Source organism: Adelges cooleyi, unplaced genomic scaffold (genome assembly GCF_023614345.1).
Source record: "Adelges cooleyi isolate 19-005CV unplaced genomic scaffold, UGA_ACOO_1.1 ACOO_flye_CR_arks_rails_tigmint_CR_PRNA_651, whole genome shotgun sequence".
Lineage (NCBI taxonomy): Eukaryota > Metazoa > Arthropoda > Insecta > Hemiptera > Adelgidae > Adelges > Adelges cooleyi.
In genome coordinates, this window is record NW_026096352.1 from 6,154,560 (window position 1) to 6,174,073 (window position 19,514).

At 32.3% G+C, this 19,514-nt stretch overlaps 1 protein-coding gene across 4 annotated transcripts in view; it reads right to left on the minus strand.

Annotated features, from left to right (window-relative positions):
* Positions 1–1,408: 1,408 nt before the first annotated feature.
* Positions 1,409–19,514, minus strand: part of LOC126844346 (neurotrimin-like) — a 128,751-nt gene continuing 110,645 nt past the window's right edge. Inside the window, exons 3-12 of one of the 4 annotated variants that reach the window (XM_050582482.1) lie at positions 16,615–16,815; positions 9,403–9,524; positions 8,900–9,050; positions 8,384–8,481; positions 6,891–7,065; positions 6,596–6,780; positions 6,274–6,514; positions 5,528–5,623; positions 4,805–4,852; positions 1,409–4,720 (exon numbers count right to left, since the gene is read on the minus strand). In XM_050582482.1, coding sequence (XP_050438439.1) covers positions 4,611–4,720; positions 4,805–4,852; positions 5,528–5,623; positions 6,274–6,514; positions 6,596–6,780; positions 6,891–7,065; positions 8,384–8,481; positions 8,900–9,050; positions 9,403–9,524; positions 16,615–16,815 — 1,427 coding nt within the window. In that variant the 3' untranslated portion in view covers positions 1,409–4,610. The remainder of the gene's footprint in view (positions 4,721–4,804; positions 4,853–5,527; positions 5,624–6,273; positions 6,515–6,595; positions 6,781–6,890; positions 7,066–8,383; positions 8,482–8,899; positions 9,051–9,402; positions 9,525–16,614; positions 16,816–19,514) is intronic. The other 3 variants (XM_050582484.1, XM_050582485.1, XM_050582486.1) reach the window with 3 other exon arrangements.

Here is a 19,514-nt window from a genome sequence, read left to right on the forward strand (position 1 = left end):
TTTCTGACCTAGATCATAATTTTTTAGATAATGTCTCAAAACAAATATAAATTTCGGAGCGTTAAACTATAGAGGTAAATAGACTCGGGAAAAAAGTTAAGTGTGTAGTAATTATAGGTATCTATAACCATCATTGACCGAATGAAACACATTCTGCATAGACAGGTTTAACGCTAGAAAATTGTGGATACATACCTACTTATCTTAATAAATGTCACTCTACAGTTTTCACTCCTCTTTATGCCATATACAATATGTGTACGAATAGTCTCCATTTAAAAACTCTGTCAGTCATCATGTCATGGGTCACCAGAGGTACAGTAAAAATAATAAAATCTTTCATGAAAAAAACATTTAAAAATATTTTGTTCATTCCAATATATGTTTATTTATTTCGTAATAATAATGTGAAATAAAGTTAAACAGGTTAGGATTAACTATTAAATGCCTTGGAAAAAAAAATACATAATATATCATTATCAATACGACTAAAGATAGGTAGGTAACTAGCCTGTTTACAGATTACCTACAGTACGAATAAACTAATCGTTGTCTTACAAATTATTAAAATAATAAAAAATAAAAATGGAGGAAGCAAATACAATACAATAATTATTAACAACAAAAAAAGCTTTACAATAGCGAAAAATAATTAATAATCATGTTAAAATAAGTTGTATAACTATTTTTCAAGTAAATCAAAAATTATACATAAAAAAATATACACATGTACAAAAACACAAAAAAATATATGTAGTAATCAATAAAAGTATAATAATTACAACTTAAGTGTAAAACAATAACAACAAAGTACAGTAAGACAATGTCGTTTAAGAGGTGCCGAAGGTGGGTAAAAACAATTTATCTCAGATAAAAGAAACCCACAACTAAAGTATGTTTGAAATTGTTTAATAAATATATCATGTGGTCGGTGATCAGTAAACGAGTTATTGAAATCAAACAGGCATTTAAAGTGTCCTAAACACTATCACTTCAATAATGGTTTTAAATATCACTAATTTTAAACAATTTCTACTAATATTTTGGACAGAAAGAAAGTATTATATTTTGCATACTTTTAACATAATATTTTACAGAGCCTAAACGATTTTGCAAGTTATTTTTTACTACTGATTTTATTTAAAGTAATTTAAAAACAACGTATTTTTATTTTTTATAATCGTTTTACTTATTAATAATTCTGATCGTAAAGTTCATTAGTGCTAAGAATAAATGTTATTGATTTTTTAAACTTTATAAATGTCACAGTATAAACGCTTCAGTTATTGTGATTTGTGTAATATACTAACATTCGTTAGAATATAAAATAATACAATATAAATATTAATAATATTTTTAAAATGTTTATTATGTATTTAGTATAATTAAATGTAATAGATTTATATATTTTTACAATAAAACTTTAATCGCAAACCGCTCAAATATTTAAATATAATAAATAGTTAATAGTATATTATACTATATGTTACGTTTTATTTTTGGTTATATATATAACTGATTAATTTTAAATACACGAATATAATTTATAATATATGGGTATCATTATCCAACTACCTCTATGGAATAATTTTAACATTTAATTTTTCTTCACTATTACCCTTCAAGCGTTTCTTAAAATACATAATCGTTGTTGTAAGAACCTTTCTTATTTAGTAAAATACTAACGATACAGCCAAACCCTTTTGCGCTCATCATACAACAAGAGACGGTGCCAAAGTATATTGTTTCGTTTAACTCTTTCTTTTTTGTGTTTAGAATTCTGCACATCTTCATTTTAACATGGATTCTTTAGATAATTATTAATAAGCACGCGACCTAACATTTTCTTACGAGACGAGAGATGAATGAAAAATACAACAAAAATCAAGTTTCTCCAACTTTAATCTCGACTACATTTCAATATACTCTGCATTTTTATAAGTCCCTTGTCCAGTTGACATTAGCTAAGAAACTTCTTTACTTACTTCCAGTCTGAGTGAACCTATGTCGTTAGCATAATACTATTCTGTACAGAGTGTTCCCCGAGAAATACTCAATGCAATTCGCCCTAAGTAGATAAGAATACATTTTTTATAAATAATTATTACTGAACATGTACGCTATATTATTTTTGAAATTGTGTTTTTTTTTAAGGTCTTAAAAGAAAGTTTATTTTTTTAAATGTTAATTACATAATAACGGTGTTCTGAAAAAGAATTAAGTATTGTCGATAATCCATTGTTGAAAAATACGTTTTTAATTGCAGAAAACATATTTACTTAGTAGACAAATGATTTGAGAAATTCCTCTAGATGGACACTCGGTTTTGCCATTTCCCAATCGAGTCGTTCGGAAGCGATAGCGGTTCTTTTTAATCAAATCTAATCTACTTAATAAGTATAAAGAAGAAAATGTCTATACAGCTACAGATTACAATCTATTTAAATAATTAATAAACGTAATTACGAGTAATGATTATTATTAATATATTATTAGTGACGCTAGGACGACTACAGTTGTCGTATGCTAACGGACAACAAAAACGTATAATACTTAGGGGATAATGATGATCATTTATTTTCTATTTTATAATATAATATGTAATTATCTGTTAGTGTGCGTTACATACCTACTAAAAGAAGCGCGCGCGCTAATTATAATTGTGCATCCTACATTATAACTCTACTGATTTTATTTTTATTTCAACTCGATAAACCTTACAATATTGGAACCTTAACAAAAACGTATAATGTCGGTACAAACAATGCAATAGTACGATTAAAGTTATAATAACACAGCGATTATCGTTATAGTTTAAAGTCAAAAAATATGCATCGGCCTCGAGAGCAGTTGTGACAACTGCCCAGTAATCTTCGGCCGTGCCGATCGTGTATGTTTATTGCCCTCATTTCTTTTCAGGATTTTACTCAATTATAATACAGGGCAAAAAACCAAAAGCAAACCTGCGCCATATACCCAGCGCACGTCTTGTAAATATCCGAAAACAACATTATTGTTGTGTCGCATTCACACTATTCGGCATGTTTGCGTAGGCCTCGGTAATATATTTGAAAGTTCATCGTCGGGCAACGGAAACGTTTGACTATTCGATGAATAAGTCTACACGGTTATAACCGTAGATTTCGTTATCGTACCGGCTTTTGTTGCGAGTACCCGTGTAATGTATTTGCACGTTGGCGACGCACGTGACAACACTCGGCAATGAGTAGATTATATAAGTCCAATGCGATCGGTTGTCGAATCAAGTAGCGATTTTGAAAACACACGAACGCGAATACAACGTTTAATATACGTTTGCACATCGTTGTCTTATGACGAATGCCTGTCTATCGCTAAAAAAAAGGCCTAGAAAGCTCTTGCACGTGGAATCGATGATGGATCCGGTCGATGGAATTTTGCTCGAGTAAGATCGTCGGATCTAACATCAACAACGACAGCATTACCACGAATATTGGCGATGGCTTTATTATCGCAAGCGCTCGTGGAATAAGTACTGTCTTGGCGAGGATCCCGTACGAGCCGGACGAGACTTCATAATGTGTTTTTTTTTATAGTTTTGCCAGTTGGTCGGCGACGGTATAATATGTGGTAGTGTATCCGAAAATACACGGAAAACGGACGAATGCCATATTATCATTATCTGTTAACGAACTACCAAGGGATGAGTAAGGATAACTTATTGTGAACGCGTCGCGCAAACGGTAACGACATTCGGTTAGGACAAATTAAGATGAAGATACCGAAAGCACGGGACTAGAATCAGTGGGCATCATACAGTAAAGTAGTTATTTTATCATTGATATTCAAATGTTTAGATGAGCAGTGCTATACATCAGAATGGTGACGGATTTTACGCGGGATTTCCGCTGTCAACAGAAGTACCCTCGTCATAGTTTACCGTCCGCTCGTCTATTAACTATGAAGAGGACAACTGTGCTGACGGTGGGAATCCTACATAAAATTGGCCGCCGTACTTGTGTATAACACTGCCTGTGTGTATATTTTTAAGTAAATATGGCATTATTTATGAATTTCATTTTGGATCAAAATCATACTTCCTCGTCTTCTCCACCCCCCTTGTAAAATTATTGGCTTGCACCCCCCCCTCTTTTTATTAAATTGATTACCAAAAGAAATGTCAATTATTATATTATGTTATTCATAAATACCATCGGTATATAGTATATATTGTAACTAACCTAACTTTCTGTAAATTACTAAAAAATGTTTTGCGGTTGTTAAATTGTAACTGTAATTTCATATCAATGCGTATTTGCTGGTTTTTGTTTTAATTGGCTTTAAAAACAGCTAATTTAATGTGTATAAAATTGACATTACTTATGGATATCAACGCAGTAGCGTGATTTTTCATTTCTAATTTCTACCCTTATAACCCCTACCCCTTTCTGAAAAAAACCAACAGATGATTTAAATTTGTACAAATATCGACTATTACCAATTATCTATGAGTCCTTTTTCATGTTAACTATTAAGAGAAATGTTTAATTGTTTTCACTCCACTGCAAGAATAAATATTTGATTGATGAAATTTGGGTTGGAAAAAATGAGGGGTTTTGATGAGAAGATGCTTAGACCAAGGTGAAGTAGATTGAGACGATGACAGCGATGGCGATGTTGTAGCTGCGTTGGGAGAATCCTATGAAAGAAGAGGTGGAGGCAATGCTTGAGGATCCAGATCCTGGAAACAATAATAATACTACATTAATATAATTTTACAGAAATATAAAAATGTAAAATTAGTTTAAAAAAAAAAAATACACACTTGATGATATTGAGCTACCGCGGGATGCTTGGTATTTCGGGTTCGGTTCTAATCATGCCAGCCAATAAAAAAAACAAATAATGAATAAATAAAAAACCATGCAAATAAAAAAACAAACGTAGTATAATATACAAAAAATAAAAAATGAAATAAAGCGTTTAAAATAAAAGTGCGTGTGGAGTCATGGGGCTATTGTAAGACATAGGCGGATCGTTTTTCAAATGATTTTTTCAGTAAAAAGACAATAATTCATGTATATTGTAACGAACATTCATCGATCGACTTATGACTTGTAATTATTAGACAATCAACAAACGGCATGCATTATTATATATTATATTATGTTTATTTTTAATTATAATTTGTTTTATCATAATATAAACATGCAAAAACTATACAGGTGCAAACAAAAAGTATAATAAATAATGTAAATTAAATAAATAAAACTTGGTGGAATAAGTGGACGTAATGGACATCTAAAACGTTGTTGAGACATGCAATTGACTTTTATAATACTAGTAAGTAGGGTACAAATATCACTTGGGAATCAAGAAGGGTACGGATTACAAAACAGAGAAACCAAACTCAATCAGCATTGTCGTATATTCATTATGACGATATTCATCGTTGTTGACCAAAACTCGACCAAATCGTTGTTATGGTTAAAATGAATTTAAAAAAACTATATATATAAAATATGTATTATCATGATCAATATCATACCATCATTCCCTGTCTGTGCAAGACCGAAACATAGCGAAAATACGTTGCGTAGTTCTCTGTACAGCGAGTTCCAAGCGTTTATAACCGAGAATTGACCTAGTGTGAAATTAACAAAAAACAAAAAAAAAACAGGAAAAACGTCATTATCTTGGTTTTTAGTGTGGTCGCAATGTAACAGTTTGTTGAGTTAAAAAAAAAACAACATTGAATTGAGTCATACAGACAGTGACGACAATACCGTTTAAGTGGAAGCTGGATAACTTCTATTACCTAATCGATGACATTGGCCCCGTTGAGAGTTTTAAGCCTAATAATTCCAACACTATATGTGTATATTTATTTGATTTTACTTAGCAGTACAACGGAAATGGAAAATTCTAATCGAGTTTACGAACCAGGAAGTGCGAAACAAGTACTAACTGAACTGTGAAAACACAGAATTGACATTTTCCTATTATATCTATAACGCGAATTATTAGAGTTTCTACCGATACACTAATCATAAAGCTCATTTGTCAAAACAATAGTAATTTCTTAAATGTTTTTCTCTTTCTAATCTTTGACTTTTGTACGTCGGCGAACGTCGGAATGGCGATTAGTATGCTTAACACGTTTATGAGTTATTATTATTATCATCATCGTTTACGGTTAATTTCGTAGCGGGCGGTCGTGTGTCGTCGGCGAGGAAGAGGCGGATAGAAAAATACAATAAACAAAACCAATATTGTGAAAATATGTGCCTTTACCGATTTCGGGAGTAAGGGCCGTGGTGAATTTGAATGCCGGGGTCAATGGGGTCCAGCCGAAACGGTTCTTGGCCATAACTTTAGCTTCGTATTCGCTGCCAGCTTCCAAGCCGCGGATGATGTAGGACATGCGGTGGGTGAATTGCTCGCTTGGCAAAGCCGGAAGGACCACGTCGTTCCATTCGTTCCTCATGCTGTTGTAGCCGTAAATAGGAGTGCCAAGCATGGCATCGTTGTAGTCCTAGATTTGAAAAACAAAAAAAACATTGATGTCGTGCACGGTTTATCTAGCTATCTAAAAAAAAAAAAATGTTCCATTCACGTTTCTGGGTTTCTTCGGCCATTGGTACTGATTGCGAGTGTCCACCTCGTTCGGCAGTAGCACTTTCTTGTAAAAAAGCTTAAACTCTTCGATGGGTGTGTAACTGTCTACCGTCCAAGACAGGTTGTAGTCGTTCATGTGCCGTCCAGTGGCGTTGCTAGTAATTATTACCGGATGCGGTTTTCCTGTAATTGTTTTACATTTTTTTCATATTGTTTCGACCAGTTTTATTTACAACAATTAAACGACAAAGTGAAACGAAATGACAACGAGCGATTATTATGACTGAATTTACCTGAAAGTTCAAGTGTGGCCTTGGTCTTGCCTACGATGTTGTCGGCCATACAGGAATAATTTCCAAAGTCACTAGCCTGCACTTTTCTCACTATTAGCGTATGCCTGCTTCCGCGCACTTCTGTGATTCGACGTTCGTTTGTGTCCAGTTTTAAAGTATCTCTATACCAAGACACCTAAAATAAGAAAAATCATTTTAGGTAACACATTAAAGATTGGCTTGCATAAAAAATAAATTATTTTTTATACAATAACCCACAAAAATAAAACTGATGAATTATGGATATTAATTTTCTTACATCCCTGGCATTTAATGTTGATTTTTTGTTAATTATATTCATGCATCACAAATTTGAATATTTTTGGATTTTTTTTTTTAAAGCTATGAAGAATGGCGAGAGCAAACACTATAGTTATTAAAATACTTTTATTGCTTTTACGTTAACTGTCGTTGGCATATATTTATTTTCAAGCATCACTTTTCACTTCAAAATATTTTTTAATAGGTATCTACCAACAATTAAAAAAGATAGGAATAAAACGACTTATTTGAAATTAATAATGAAAATCACCTTTGTGGTAATGTTAAAATAGAATAATTTTTGTATAATTAATACAGTATCGCATATAATTGCTGTTGGTTCCCACATCATCCACTAAGTGTTTTGAATAACCGTAAGTTAAGTTAACAAATGTACAACAACAATTAAAAGGAAAATAACAAAATGTACAATTGGAAAAAAAAATGTTTGCTAAATGTAAAACAAATTAATTGAATGTACAGATTTTATATTTAAAATAATTCATAACTTAGACTGTATAGTGGTAATGGGCATAAGGGAACGTAGGGCACTTAATGGTAAAGCCACCTGACACTTATACTAAGTGTATTGTATTTGTCACGACGTTATTATGTTTTTATTGAACTTTAAATGTGACTTCACAGAAGTCATAACTTCGAAGCGTAATTTTCGTCATGTAAGTTTTATAACAACGCACAAGCACATTATAGCACAACATAGTATGATACAAGTCAGCTCATTTCCTTTAATGTTTATTGCTTCTAAATGCTATAAAACACTTGAGCTCATTCCCAAAAACGTTAATATAAATAACAAATAATATATTTATATAATATTATCTTTGTTAACTTATTGACAACACCATTGAATGATAATTTTTTAAGATTTTACACAATTCAAATTCTATGAGGCGTTTTTAATTATTCAATATTAAATATTACATACAAATTTCACATACCTACATACGTGCTATCATTTTAATATATAATATATTTAATATAATATTGTGAATAATAATTATTTAACTTTATAATTGTAATTTTAATAACAGTTATCTAAACTGATTATTATGACTATTATATTACTATAAATCATAGTATAAATATATGCCATACATTATAAAGTATGTATATGATGAGAAAAAATTAAAATAATACTTTATGAAATGGCAATTATTATAATAAATATTTACCTCTGCTTGTGGTTCGGCATTTACTATGCAAACAAGTAATGCTTCATTTCCTTCACCGGTATGAACCCAGTCACGTTCCAGTGATATTTCCGGAGGATCTAAAACGATGTAAAATTTTATTTATCGGTATTTGTTTTCGAGATCAAAATATTTGTAAATAAAACGAGATAAATTTATCTATACCTATGTAAAATGTCTGAAAAATGGACAGAAAAATAATCTGTCATGTAGCATTTACTAGTAAATAATATTTTGAGAACTGGCAATAAGATACTACCACCATAATAGTAATATTTTATTGTCCATGAATAACCATGGCTTGTGTAGTAAAAGATTAAGATTATAGAACGACGCTCACTAGATAAATATAAAGTTGGGAATACTAGATAAAACTAACCGAGGAATTGACTATTTAATCTTTTAATAACTACCTATTACGTACACTGAACTAATTAAAAAACTACTATTGAATGATAATTTTCACCTAATCCATGTATAATAATAATATTTACTCACATAATATGTTAACGGTGATTGTCTGCTCGGCAGGTTGGCCGACGTTGTTATAAGCTGTGCAAATGTATACTCCAGCATCATGTCGGGTCGCTGATTGTATTATAAGTGTATCTCCGGTTAAGTTCTTATCACCGCTCGGTAGTACGTTGTTCTGAAAATTCAATATTGACACATGATTTTTAGAAAATTAAAAAAATTCATATATGATAGTGAAGCCAATATAATGTAATGATTCGAAATTAGTCAAAATAATGTTAAGCCATACGATATCAGATCTAAAACATAATCTCGAATCCATTTTTATACTCATGAAAGTACAATTAATTATAATAAGTTATAATCTGAAGTAGTGTTAACGGACACCCTTTCACCATTTACTCGTTCTATACATATTGTAAATTTTATATTTTTAATGAAATAAAAAATCGACGTTAACGACGTTTAACTGTCAAATTCACTCTAGTGAAAAAAAGATCTATCTTACAGTACAAATCGTTACTTACCCTTCTTGTCCATGTGATATTGGGTGGTGGATTCCCATCTGCATCACAGTCCAGTTTAATCATTGCGTCTTTTTTGGTGTCGATATTACCACCAGAAGTAACATATTTTATCCTTGACGGCACTAAAAAACACAAAAAAAAAAATAGAATTATTGAATTTTACCGTTGTCTTTTATTTTTTTTATCTTAACGTTACAACAAAATCATTAACAATAGTCATTAGGTAAATGATAAGATAATATTCGGTCTATATTTATTATCACTGTCGTTTGTTAACATAAAATGTAGAAAGCACCGCGTGGATTAATGTTTTTCTTAAAATTAAAATCGAAAATATTCTGTAAATTTTTTTTCTTATTAAGAATTTCAACAAAAATTTTAAAAAGGGGTACACGGTACAGTATAACGTCAACAATAGTATTGAATTTTATTCTTCCGGAGAGAATGTAACGGAAATAAATGCTAACACAGAGGTTCATTCATCATCGCGCACAATATAAGTGCAATACTCTATTACTGTTTCCCGCATGCACGCAGTATATGTAATGTAGACAATGTATATTAATATACCTTTTACCCATCGTTGGTGCCGTTCACGAGATAACCTACGTTCATACAGACGAGAAAAGTTGTGCCTCACCCCTTCCGCACTGGTTAATAATTAATATCTTAACATTGTTTCGCTTTCTTCGTCACCTACGCCCTCGGTCGGGTGCAATGCGTTTTATTATTGAATTCCCAAGGTTCGCCATCAGCGAATGGAATAAAGCATTTCCAACGGCATATTGCCTTTGCCGTGTCTGCGCACGGCGAATATGAGACAACGGCAACTATTTTGCAATAATAATATGACAGAGCGATCACACTTGGGTCGAATACTGCCAACTGTTATTAGCAACATAAAAATTTCCTGTAAATAGTATTACAGTGAATTGCCTATTAACATATTATATGCAATCGAACAACTGAATTGCTTCATTCAACTCATCATTGCCGACTTGTTAACTTAATGTCCGAGTTTCTACCTTTTCCAGATGGTTCGAATACAAACACCTTCCCAGATCGAAATTGGCAATCGACGGGTAGGTACTTGAATTTGTTTTGCGCTATATAAAGGTTTACGTCTCTTAACGTTATATAATATTATCAAATGTTTTGTAATTACACTTCAAACAGTATTTGCGTCGATAGTTGTACAGTAATTATCCCACAAAACTGTTGTGGCGAGGTGTTGCATAAAAGAAAACCAACATAACATAACATCTTAAGAAAGTCCCGCAAACATTTTATACAAACAACTTTGGCCGAACTCGTGTTATAGCGGTAATAACGGTATACATACTGTAAATAATTTAAATGACGTCATTAAATTAATAAAAAAAAAAAAAAAATCCACTGAAACGAGCTGATAATTTCGGCACGCAATGGCTCAATTTACTGTACTTGGTAGTAGTATCCTAAACTAATTTGAAAACGACCCTAATGTTAATACACATCGTTGTTATTTAATTTATGGTGTTCGAAGTTATCTACATTATAATTATTATACAAGCTGTCAGCTATCTATTTTTTTTGGCTAAGTGCTTTTTTATTGTTTTAAATGAATACACGGTTATCGTAAATTACCAACCGTATGTACATTTATTGTTAATAAAACGTAAAAAAAAAATCCTTAAAACACTTAAAATTTAGCATTGATTTTTTAAAGTTTAAAAAAAAAAGTATTAGTGAGCGATTCTGAATTTTTACTTATCTCTAATAGTTATCTGAGGGGTTATCGCCGAGTTTCTGAACTATTAATGGATAAACTCGAATGATAGAAAACATTGGTTAGAGAAATCTTGGTTACTGCAGATTGCTTCTAATAATATAATATATTCATTCCTATATGTTATTTTACTAGTGTACTAGGTAATATGTAAAAATTAATAGAACTCTAGAACTTACCAAAAAACAATAAACATTTTATAACTGTTTAACAATGTTAAATAAATATAAAATAACGTTAACTAAGATGTCTCTCAAGAGAAAAACTACAACACTGTTATTATTTTCAGAGAAAATGAGCGCCTTACATTCACTCTGTACATTTTCTGTGTTCACAAGTCACGCAAACCTGGAGGGGACTGATCGAATTGATTGTCTTAACGACTAACGTGTGAAGACGTTGTGATAAGTATTAAACAAAGGTGCGGATATCCGGTGTCTGTAAAATGCTATTCGGTTCGGTCAAACGATAACTGTGCCTCCGGGATTATGATTTGAATAATGGTCTTGCGGTCCGAGTATGACAGTATCTGAAAAGCCGTTTTGTCGTCTGCCGAGACGTTGTATATATATATATTTATATTTTATTTATACATACACCTTTTTTTTATGGAGAATATTCTCTTGTGTGTGTGTGTTTACACTCATCGTTCGAAAGGTTGTCGCGGAGGAGGTCACTGTTGACCAAGATAGTCACTTTCGGCGACGGCGATTTGTTACCGAAAGGACCCTTTGGCCTTCGAGTCCGATTTATCTTCTGGTGACGTGAGATTTGTCTTCTTCAAAACTCCACCAGTATTCTCTTTTCTGCTCTTAGGTTTTCAACAACTCTGTTCCCTCACACTTATATCGACAACAAACGCAATACACAGAATGCAATAATTTTTGTATTATAATTTATAATGCTTCGGTTGGAACGTTTCTTGTTTCGCCCGCATGTTTCTTTTGTACCTAATCTCGTTACGTATACGTTTACGGGTAACACATAAATGAGTTTCGTGTAAATGTTTCTGTTTTACAATAGGGTTGGATTGGTGTAATGAATATGTAGTATTATTATTTATTAACTAACTACCGAATACGCGGAAATTTTAATCCAAATTAACGATTCACGATTTATTATTAAGGGATTACATGGTTTCTGCCGATATACTTCCATTACGGCCTGGCTATTAATTCCACCCATATGCACTATAAATAATGGTTACCTACTAATATTATAATAACTAACATTAAGATTCGGTTTCCAGCTATTGCATTTCGAATTTAAAACGTTCAATTCCGAGTAGTTATTTTTTAAACAAAATATTGAAGTTGCTAATACTAAATTACCATGTAGAATTCCTTATTTTATTAAAACATTTTTAAAAAAACAATTTACAGAGTATATTGTAGGCAATCATGATTTTAACTTGTACTCGTTTAGTATAAACTATGGTAAAATTATCGATAAATCAGCGGTGGACACATGTAAGGGTCATTTCGTTTAAGTTTGTAGCTGAAAACTTTGCAAAAGTGTACTTAAAGGACTCGGTATCATCAAAGCGAAGCGTGACCGAGATCACTAAAAATTCCCAAGTATTTCTCAAGCAAACATTACTATACATATTTTACAGATATCAAAGGAAATCTTTAGTTTTCGTTTAGCACACATATTGCAGTGTTTAAATAAAAAAAGATTAACTCCTCATATAATCTCGTATTCTATATTTCTCATTGTCTTTATATCCCTTTTGATCATTTGTCGGCATAGAAGGACGAATGGATATTAGTTTCCAAATGACTTTTACTATCGATTTAGACTTGGCACTATCCAATTTCCTCATCCCTGTAATAATATCTGCTCTTATCACAATGACGGTATCAAAAATCGCTTGTCTTATACATTTAAAGCTGTCATTTATCCCTTTTTTAATTGTTTTATATTTTATATTTCCCTGATATCCATTCTACATGGAATCGTATGTATCGTATCGACATGTATCCTACGGGTTTTTATTTAAATATTTTCCATCTATACCTATATAATGGTCGAGCTTTAATAATCTGTTAATTTTGAAACTAAAAAAAGAAAAGAAAAATTGTAAATAATACTAAAGATTAGAGCTAGTTTGATTGTACGTCGGCCAATCAGCCATAGTGCTACCGGCAATAAAGGTACACGCATCGTCGTTTCGTACCACAGAATAATAGAAAACTATATCACCGTACTTCCTGTTTAACATAAGATGTTTTTATGGTCACCCCTTAAAAACTATCGAGTCAGCAATATAGCTGCTGTTGTTTAGCCTCGAAATATTTAATAAATCCAAGACAAACGTATCCAAAATAACAGATTAATCAAAACCAATCTGGTGTATGCATACTTTTACAGTGGTGCTATTTAAAAAAAATATATACGTGTACATAATACACTGTAATACATTAGTAGGTATGTATTATGATTAGATTATTGGAATTATATTGGTAAATATTCTACCAAAAATAGTAAGTAATAATAATGAAAATTAGAATAGTGTACAACCCCACAATTTTAGCGGGAAATAAATCATGATCGAGATCGTTGGTTTTGTCCATATGCTTTAAAAAAACTAAATATCCGAGAAAAGTCTCAGAATCGCCTTACGGGACAACATTGGCAGAAATCAAGGAGAAGGGGACTTGGGATACTAAAAACCTTTAAACATAAAATTAGTGTTTTTCTAAACACATAAATTTACTTTTTAGTGAGAGGTTTGTTGAAATAAAAATAAATATAGCCCTAATTTTATAATTTTAAGTTTTAGGTTTTTAGAATTCCAAACCATCATCTGATATCCGCCAATGCAGGGCTTTTAGACTGCACAATTAAAGTTGCGCAAGCGTTGCATGAGGAAAACTGAAACTAAAACAAACTATAATATGCTCTGAAACAAAATGCCAATGGCCACGCGATAGAGTTATGTGAATAACTTTTGCCAACTGGAGTAGAGAAAAACCGAGTAGGTTTAAAATTAAAAAATACTGTCCGATATCCTAAATTTCCGCTTTTACCCAGAAACGTTTTTTTTTTTTAAACTATTTTCCAACAACAATATTCTAGGATTTTTTCTCATTTATCAAAGTCTGTCCGGCTGGGGAACATCTGTCGACGTACGTATAGAAACGTATAAGAATAGAGCGGCGACAGTATAGTATGGACGTCATGCAAAACGCATTGTGTATTTAAATCCCACTTGCATTCTCATAACGATTAAGGTTCTGACAATAAATTTAGTCTAGAAGTATAAGACTTAAATACAAATACTTATACAAACCTAAAAACGAACCTCCTGATATATTATATAAAGCGCTTATGAAACCAATCTAGATATTCGGACTTCAGTTATGGGAAAAGTGTAGAGAAATGAAACTTAAAAAAATATATTTTTAATTTAAAATATTGTTTTAAGAAAATTAAAAAATGTACCTCCTAACCTCTCAAATTACACACGTATCACCGAAATAGGAAAATTGAAATCGTTCAAAGCTCTTAACGAAAAAAAGCGGTGGAGGACAGAAAACCACACCAGACAAAACACATGTTCTATATTTTACGTTGGGTATGTAGAGTAATTACGGTGTAGGCGATTATTTATAAAATTGATGATCAGTAGCTCAAAAGAGTACTTAACTATTTACACCTTTAACAAGGTGTAGGGTCATTTGTACACTATATACTATAATATGTATGTTTTCATGTCCGATTATTTTATAATAAAATTCCGTGTGTAAAAAAAATATACTGTAACAAAGCTTTTTAAATATTACAGTTTGTGCAATCAGTTATGTTATCTGTGGTTGCTCTGTTTGCACCTCCTTTTTAAAATATGTACAGGGCCCCGCATTATTGTCTCTGGTTTGAACCTTAGTCTTCGAAGTTTTGCTCACGCTAGGTCCATGGGTAGGTCAAAGTAGGCCAGATGAGGCCGGTCGACAGGAAAAATCTGAATTTTTTTAAATGTTTGTCAGAATTAGCTGAGCAGGCGTGTGCTTTGCTTTCGGTTAAGTGCAGTTGAAGAATATGTACAAAAACAAAAGAGACCGATGAGAACGTGCTGGAGGCGTTTGACGATACACGGCACGGGGAAAAGCTTATAGGGACGAGATGAAGTGGGCTCAACTCTAGAAGCATTCTAGGTTTTTTTATCCTCGTTTTAAAGGGTTCTGTGACGTTTTAACACAACAACTTTCTACCATCGCTGCGGTGCATTCATTAATTATATAGTAGCACTAAAACCGTCTGGATGGTCGTGTGAATTTTCGATGGCCCTTCCACTTCTACCGACGAGAACTCTGTGGGGAATCACCAAGTCTGTTATAGTATACACACATATCCTCGCCGGGAAATGCACACGTTACCTCTAACCGAGCTCCGGAAAATATACGGAGCGGACAATTTATATCACATAAAAAGTCTATTTCGGGGCCGACTTAACACAAGTCTCACCGAACACAGTGTTTATGGATTGACTGGACGATTATATACATATTATATATATTAGGGGACCCATTTAACGAGACATTACGTTGAATAGCCGTCTTTATCATTTCCCTAATTTTCAAATTTCATCCCTCAATTTCTCATTTATAATGGGACAATATACGAATTTAAGTAAGTTTTAATTGAGTGTACTACTAGAATAATAATTCTTAGCAAGGCGTTTGTCATTTCTCTTGAATATGTATAATCATTTCTGATAACTATTATAGATAAATTTCCTTACGGTTGTATGATGGAAAATAACGGATACTTGAAAGGAAGTCATAAATATACGTTGAACTATTTTTAACGATACAATTCGGACTACCTATGCTAATGTAGAATATAATAATTTATCGTAATAGGCGTTATCGAACTTTGAAAAACGGTTAAAGTTTGCTAGGAAAATAGGACGTCGCCGGGAGCATTTATTTGCTTTTTTTTTTATCAAACGCACAATAGCACACAACCAATAGCTCATTCGGGCTACTTGGATCTATGAGTTTCACGATTCAGAGAACACAATATTACTAAATTATGAGACCCAAGAAAGTTTTAGAAAAATAAATTGCTTTTCGATGCAATACAAAATATGCTTTAAAAAAAAAAACACATTTTAAAAATTGCCCATAAAGTACGCCATGCTGACAGAGTAACGTCTAAAGTATATCAAACTCGTTGTTTATTGGTTTTTTCGTTCGAAATAACATAATATGATAGTGAAAGACTGATGATAATTATTTGAGAATGCCACTAGTGAGTTTGAAATTTATTGTTATTAAGCAGCTAACTCGTGAAGAATAGTCGAGTACTATGAAAGTAATCAGAATGAACCAAACGAATGGACGTGTGTACCCGTCAAACATGGATTACTGCAGCTGTACTCTAATTTGATTGCGCTCACACAACCTGTATGCTAATAATATAACGTTATTCGTACTCACCTAATATCTCGACGGTGTGAGATATTTCTTTGGGTTGCATGGTACCAATTTGACAAACATAGTTTCCTGCATCGTCCGTTTGAATGTTAGTGATTTGGAGGTTAGTGCCGTCCAATATCTTAATTCGCCTGTCTGGAGTTATGACAATAGGTCCGGCCGTCAACACGGCAATGCCTTTTTTCCAAACCACAGCGTATACTCCTGCGAACAAACACGTCTTATTGTTATTGCGATTGTATTTAATTATCGAATACGACGAGCTTTTTTTATGATGTAATAATATGTAGAAAATACCGCGTCGGCTGATAGTAGCACTGCAATAATTGCTGTAGCACATTGTATACAACCGAATAGATAATAATGTCATTCGGTTACCGCCGAAAATTCGACAAATTCACTCTTTAGCAAATTTTTATGCTGTTCTCCACTTGTTAAACGTCATGGTATGAATATTGTTCATAAGTCTCCAGTTATGTTGTCAACATTATGTTTCGCTATGAGCGCATCACTAAAACCGTTGTGAGTGGTGTTGTTAGTATACATACACTCTAAAGTCAGGACCCAAGGGATGAATTAACGACTGCGTTATAGCCGCCTATGCTACGGCGTGAACCCATTTTAAAATGGGCGTTCGGATGTTAATTGCACTGAAAGTCCCGAGTTGTTGCGGCTAACGGCGTTATTACATAACCGCTTAACTGTTTCTTAGGAGGAAACTTAAAAGACGTAGGAACCCACTGCGCTTGATGCTTGCACGTTGGAAAACAAAAAACGACATGTCATGTGATTCGGGTTTGTCGTGGCGAGTGTAGTAAAAATATAGTAATATCGTGCGTTGTGCAGTTCAATAAGGTACTACTAAAACAGCTATAATTGGGATAGCTGTTATTCGGGAAACCCGTAGTGACTACAAGACAGTGTCGACGTCATTAATCATAATATATTACAGTAGTCCAAAAAGATGATCATTCGAGGGGCGAGGGGGAAATGAAAATAATCGTATGATTACACTGCAGAAGATATCAAACGGATCTGTAATAGTATCTGGTACGGTAATAAATAAAATAATAATAAAAACCTATCCCCTTTACGAATATTTCTGGTTTTAAAATAAAAAAATAATTTCAGAAATGTGTTTTTATGTATACACGGTCGTCCCGATAAGGGAATTTAGCTAATAAATAGGAATAACCAAAATATAGGTCGACTTCATAGTTCTCCAATTGATTTGACACAGATTCAAAATGTTATCAAAAATTCTATATAATATGATAAAATTATATAGATTAGGACACAATTAATTATTATATAAATATTTTTTCTTTTTACATAATTTTATAACAAATGGCTTAAGCAGCTTTTTCCGTGGTGTTTTTATACAATGTGATATCAATTTTTCACAGCATTTTTATGTTTTTAACCCCTCTGAGACAAGTTTTTTTATATCAACTTCTGACACTTGATTGGTAACGTAATTAGTTTATTAATTTTTGAAATTAAGAATAATTTACTGAAAATGTTGACTAGTCGATAACCATATCTTGGATATTATTTCGAAAGTTTTTAACGTTTAAAAGTTAAGACAGGACGGAAAGTGCGGTTGAGTAGTACGCGCAGACAAAAATAGTATTCCCATCCTTCTTCCCACCCAAAACTCTAAACTTAAATAACTTATACGCAATTTATTATTATTTAAGTGTCAAAAATTTATATAAAAATAACTAATTTGGGATGGGTTAAAACATAAAAATGTACATCACATTGTTTGAAAGGAATTACGGAAAAAGCTAATAACAGATTAAACCTCACGATGTATTGAGTGGATCACTTTAAAAAAACACTCTGTATAATATGTATATATTTTGCCGGTCGCATCAAAATAATTAATTAATTAGAGGTAACTGCGTCGAGTGACTCTCATTGTGACATTTAAACGAAACCGATGACAAGGCGATCATCACCGGCGATAGCCATTTTCAATGAAAACAATCAGCAAACCGAACACCGTGTGTAATAATAATGAACAAGTCGATAGGATTTTTACGAGCCGGCAAAGAGCTGGGACGCACAAAGGCTGGGGACTATGCTGTAAAGTTGATTGATTATACCGACTGCTATGTACAACAACAATGAGCCGGACAGATTTCGGGATAGAAATATAATTAATTATTACGGATGTTCGCCAGTCCAAACAGATTTCATTACCGCCCTCGATCCTTCAACGGCAAACAGCGGTAAACATATTATTATATAAGCCATGCCCGACCGGAGATCATGGAATGATAAGTAATAATTTACATTTCAGTTATACACATAAGGGCGTACGATTGTATTTTATGTTCTTGAAATGGGTAAGTATATTATTTTATTTATAATCATGGCTAGGGTTAAATGTTATACATTTTAAAAGTTCACGTCTCGGTCTCGCCTCACTACAGTATTTTCCATATTGAAAAATATAACGTTTCATTGGAGAAAATCGCTTTTAATAAAAAAAATTATAGTATCTAATAAGAGGATATAATATTATTACAGTATAATCCTGTAATGCGACTAAAATAAAATATAATGTGCTTTATATTGTGATTATTTTATCAGAGAAAATAGATTTCAAAAAAGTTTAATGCGTAGTATTATATTTGTTTGGTCTGCCTTTCATAATACCGTTTAGTGCGTGTTATTCAATGGCTTTCGATACGGAATAGCGTTAAATTTGAACCCTCTTGTAATAAAAAAAAATATATATTTTTTAATATTCTTACGAATTATTTCAACGTAGGTTTACTAAATATGTGAATAAACACCCAGACATACAATTTAACCATATAAGAATACAAGATTTGACTTCATGTATAAAGAGCCAACATAGCTATTATAATACATGGATTTGACATCAAATA